Source organism: Haliotis rufescens, unplaced genomic scaffold, assembly GCF_023055435.1.
Source record: "Haliotis rufescens isolate VD_foot unplaced genomic scaffold, xgHalRufe1.0.p SCAF_21, whole genome shotgun sequence".
In the NCBI taxonomy this organism is placed as follows: Eukaryota; Metazoa; Mollusca; class Gastropoda; order Lepetellida; family Haliotidae; genus Haliotis; species Haliotis rufescens.
This window is the reverse complement of record NW_025963902.1, coordinates 10,457,596-10,461,747: the sequence shown is the minus strand read 5'-3', so window position 1 is coordinate 10,461,747 and position 4,152 is coordinate 10,457,596. Positions and strand designations below refer to the sequence as shown.

General features: G+C 41.2%; 1 protein-coding gene across 1 annotated transcript; it reads right to left on the bottom strand.

Annotated features, from left to right (window-relative positions):
• Positions 1 to 855: 855 nt before the first annotated feature.
• LOC124145702 (mannan endo-1,4-beta-mannosidase-like) lies at positions 856 to 3,244 on the bottom strand. Its single transcript, XM_046515597.2, has 3 exons — positions 3,165 to 3,244; positions 2,534 to 2,765; positions 856 to 1,846 (listed from the first exon to the last, which is right to left on the bottom strand). The coding sequence occupies exons 1-3, from the start codon at positions 3,182 to 3,184 to the stop codon at positions 881 to 883; spliced, it is 1,218 nt and encodes a 405-aa protein (XP_046371553.2). The 5' UTR covers positions 3,185 to 3,244; the 3' UTR covers positions 856 to 880.
• Between the last annotated feature and the right edge of the window lie 908 nt (positions 3,245 to 4,152).

Genomic DNA, 4,152 nt, shown 5'->3' with positions numbered 1-4,152 from the left:
TACAAAGTCGTTATTTCAAGATCACAAGGCAAATCGACCCAGGTCACCTAGGTACATGTACCATCACCGAGGCACAAGGACCTAGATTCCCAGAGTCAATATACCAACATCATCGAGGCACATGAACCCAGATTTCCGATGTAAATATACCAAGATTACCGATGCAATAAGGGCCAAAATTCCCAAGGCCAATTCGTACACTGATCACCAAAGTAACTTGACCAATACGATCGTGGCAAATAAACCACGATCACCAACTCAAATTCGCACGCTGATCACTGAGGAAAATACACTAATATTGACGAGGCAAATAGACCGATATCACCAAGGCAAATTTTAGAGACAATTCATCTTGATAATTAGGGTACTACTCTTGCCCCGATAATATAACCTGTTTTTGAACACATGAACACATATCTCATTTTAAGATACAAATAGTACATGGTAATATCGTCACGCATTAGGTGGTGAAACGTACAGTTATTAGACTACAATATTGAACATTCTCCTTAGTGTTGTATATGTAAGTTAGTGAGATGCGTTTGACGCCACATTGGACAGTATTCCATTCATATCACAGCGTGTCACTTTAATGATGGATAAAGACCCGAAATTATGCAGACGTTTACAACGATTGTGAAACCCATTATCACAGGTGCGGTGCTAACAAACCTAGAAATAGCATCGGGAAAAGCGGGATTCGAACCCACAATACTAGGTTTCTGGAGTGCCAAAATGCTAGGTGCTAGGCGCGAATTGCGGCGCCCTGGACGACTGGGCTACCCGCTAACCACTATATTAATGCCTAGAGTGTAACGTGTTTCTCACGAATGATACTGAAAATTCGGCACAATATACAGCGAAGACTATCATTTGTATTTCAACCATAAACATTTAAAGCATGTAATTCCTTTTCAAATACCATAACAGGATCTTTGTAAAATGTATCGCGGAACTGACTAGCACCACTGAATCCTTTAAAAGGAACCCAGTATTCGCATATATCGTTTGACCAGCAAATGTTGTGCCACCCTAAGATGTACAGAATGCGACGAAGCTTTGGGTCGGTCTTCATTACAGTCAAGAAATTGTCAGTCCAGAAATTCGTATGGTTGAATATTCCGTCATCAAACATACCGGCCTCTGCTATGGCCGGGATCTTCCCTCGCGATTCGGCTATGTCTACAAGGTTTGCAAGATTGGTCTTCAAGGCTTTCTTTGTTGTGGTGGGGGTAAATTTGTAGTAGTAGTCGACGGCAATGATGTCAATGAAGTCATCCCCTGGGTACAGCAAGTGAAAATTGTCTGTTTTCGAGAAGCAGTCGATGGCGAAGTTGTACAGGAAGTTATGGACCCCCTTTACGTCTCGGAGGTAGGAAACCGTGTATCTGAAGATATCTCGGACATCCTTGGGTGTGTTGTGGCATCTGTTGTCGATGCCCCACCAGAACCAGTCACCGTCCATCTCGTGGAACAGTCGGTAGATGATGGGGATTGACTTCCCATTTGCGTCCTTCAGTGTGTTGGCCCAGGAAGCGATTTTGTCCAGGTTGGCCTTGTATCTTGTATGAGCATCCCCACCTGGTAGCGAGCGTCTGAGTGTGTGGATCACGGTGCCGTTGTCCCAGCTTAGCCTGAAGGATCCCCCCGACACTGGGTTGTTGTTGTGCTGACAGACTGTTACAACCTGCCCTCTGGCGTGGGCTTTCTTCACCAGGTATGTCAAGACTTTCATTTCGTCGGCGTTGAAGTTTTTGAAATCGAAGCCTACGATTGCAGGATACTCTCCAGTTACACTTCTTATGTCTGATAACTCGTCCTCATCACCACGATCTACTTGTGAGGTCTGCAACAGAAATGTGTAATAGCTTAGTCCAGTCAATTATGTTTCGAGACGAAATGTGTTGCTGTTGTTTGATGTACACCTACTAAAATGGAACACGAAAAAATGCCACGACAGTGTAGCTCATCTGAATATTCAGCTCTAAATGGTAACACAGACAGCCACTTGTCAGCATTGTCAGGTTGCTGTCAGCGCTTGTATTCAAAGTAATATTTTGACATAATACCAAGGACTAACGGCTCACATTACAGTTCTAATATAAGGTGAGGAGAAATGGGATTTAACTGTGTTAAAGATTCACTGACAGAAATAGTTTGTAAAGTTTAGTGACTTATGTCGCTCATTGACTATTCCAGCAATATCAGGTGGGATCGAATCAGGTCTTCGTAGTACGAGCGGACGCTTTTTCAAGGCAGGTACCAGGCTTTTTCCAGGATATCCACCCTACTTAAGCTCGGGTGAACGACTTCCATATACTGTCGACTGTCTTCTTCAATTGTGACAAGACAGCTCATTTGGTTGAAACATGGAAGACCCGAGTCTGCTTACACTTGAGACCGCCGTTGTGACATTGTTGACTGCGTCGTGTAACCATATTTAATAACTCGCTCAAATACTATGATATATACATCTTTCAAACCATAAAATATATTTCAGCTAAAATTATAACATGTTACCGTTAGTATTTACCGTAAACTTCCAAAAAGGTTTCCAGGCGTGTGCATACTTTGTCACCTGGTAGTTGGGGTTGCCAGGGGATATGCCGGTCAATGTGTCTTCGTGGTGTCCGAACATGACCTTATCAGGACTGCGGGCCAGCTTCAGCATGCTATTATACAGCGCCATGGTTTCCGGCGTAACATGTTGGTCCACGGGAGATCCGTACAATGAGGTCCACACAACTGTTGAAATGGTCAACATCCTGAATATAAATTGGTAAATTAGTGCTATTTTAATCCGTGTAAGTACGTCTACTGGAAGACGTTCCAGGACTGCTTCTTCTCCATGGGGAAGACGAACAAATATTGTCCCTGCACATACTTTACAGGATATTCAGAGTGTCTAGAAAACAATTCTTTTTAAAACCTTTTTTTCAGTATTTGCTGAAAAAAGTTATAATTTTTAAACGGAGAACTCAATCCTCTGATGTCTAGCCGTTTCAATCCCCGGCACAGTGCACAACATACTTTAACTAATGATTTCACTGATAATACATCGGCTCTTAGGCTCAAACCTTTACATAGTGACCATGACTTAACAACTAAAGATATTACACTTTGGACAATCAAATTTATATGAAACTGTTCCTGTAAGAACTCACCTTGAGATGTGGTTTTCCATTGCGACCTAAAGCTTGTTACCAGCTTAGATCCGTCCTACATTAAAGTTAAATGCAAAGGAAGATAAAGAAACTGATAAAACTTTGTATTTAGGTCGTAACCTGTGTGACATTGTAGGCAGCTCCGTCAGATAAATCTATGAATCACCAACAATTTAGTGTTGGAACAAAATCACTTGTTTACATTTGAACAAAATGTAATAAATAGTAGTTACACAATATACAACCATGGGATTGGTACCTATTGACCAACATATTAAATCAGTTGAAGGGAATGGGCTATTTGGTGGTTATTCAACGATATGAGATCATCGATAAACCTAAAGCTTAAGTCAAACTTTTTGGCTAAATTACCCTGTTTTGACTTTGCCAATCCGAGCAGTAATTCCGATTCATATGCACATGGTTTGCAACCTCAGATGGCATTTGATTTCATTTTTGACAAATTGACCTGAACCTTTGAAGACAGATATATACCTGTATCTAGGGTCGCCAGGTTTTGCATTAAAAGCACCATGGATCAAGGAATGCAGTTTTCTCAATAGTTTATCATGTGGAATGGTGGTGTACAAAGTTGAAAAATTACCTGGTTCTTTTCTGGGACTGTAAAATGTCAAGCACATCCTTTGAGTTTTTGAGAATCCACACGGTATTAATTCCACTTGTCTCAAATACTTTCTGTGAATATAAAGAAAGTCTTTTCTTGATTGTATCAAGAATTATGGTTAATCTTTGAGAAAGCGATTAATTTTATGAGTTGTCTTTTCCTGCCCTCTTTGGAATTAATAGGCAAAATATCGGTGTAAATTAAACATATTGACTACTGTAGATCAGTGATGACACCAGGTGTTTGGCAAGGAGGGTAAGGATGCCCTGCCCTACCCGCAGCACCTGTCACTCATTTAATTTGCATAACAAGTAAGTGTTTTGTTGGCTGTTTACTTGTTGAACGCAATAACCTCAACCCGGC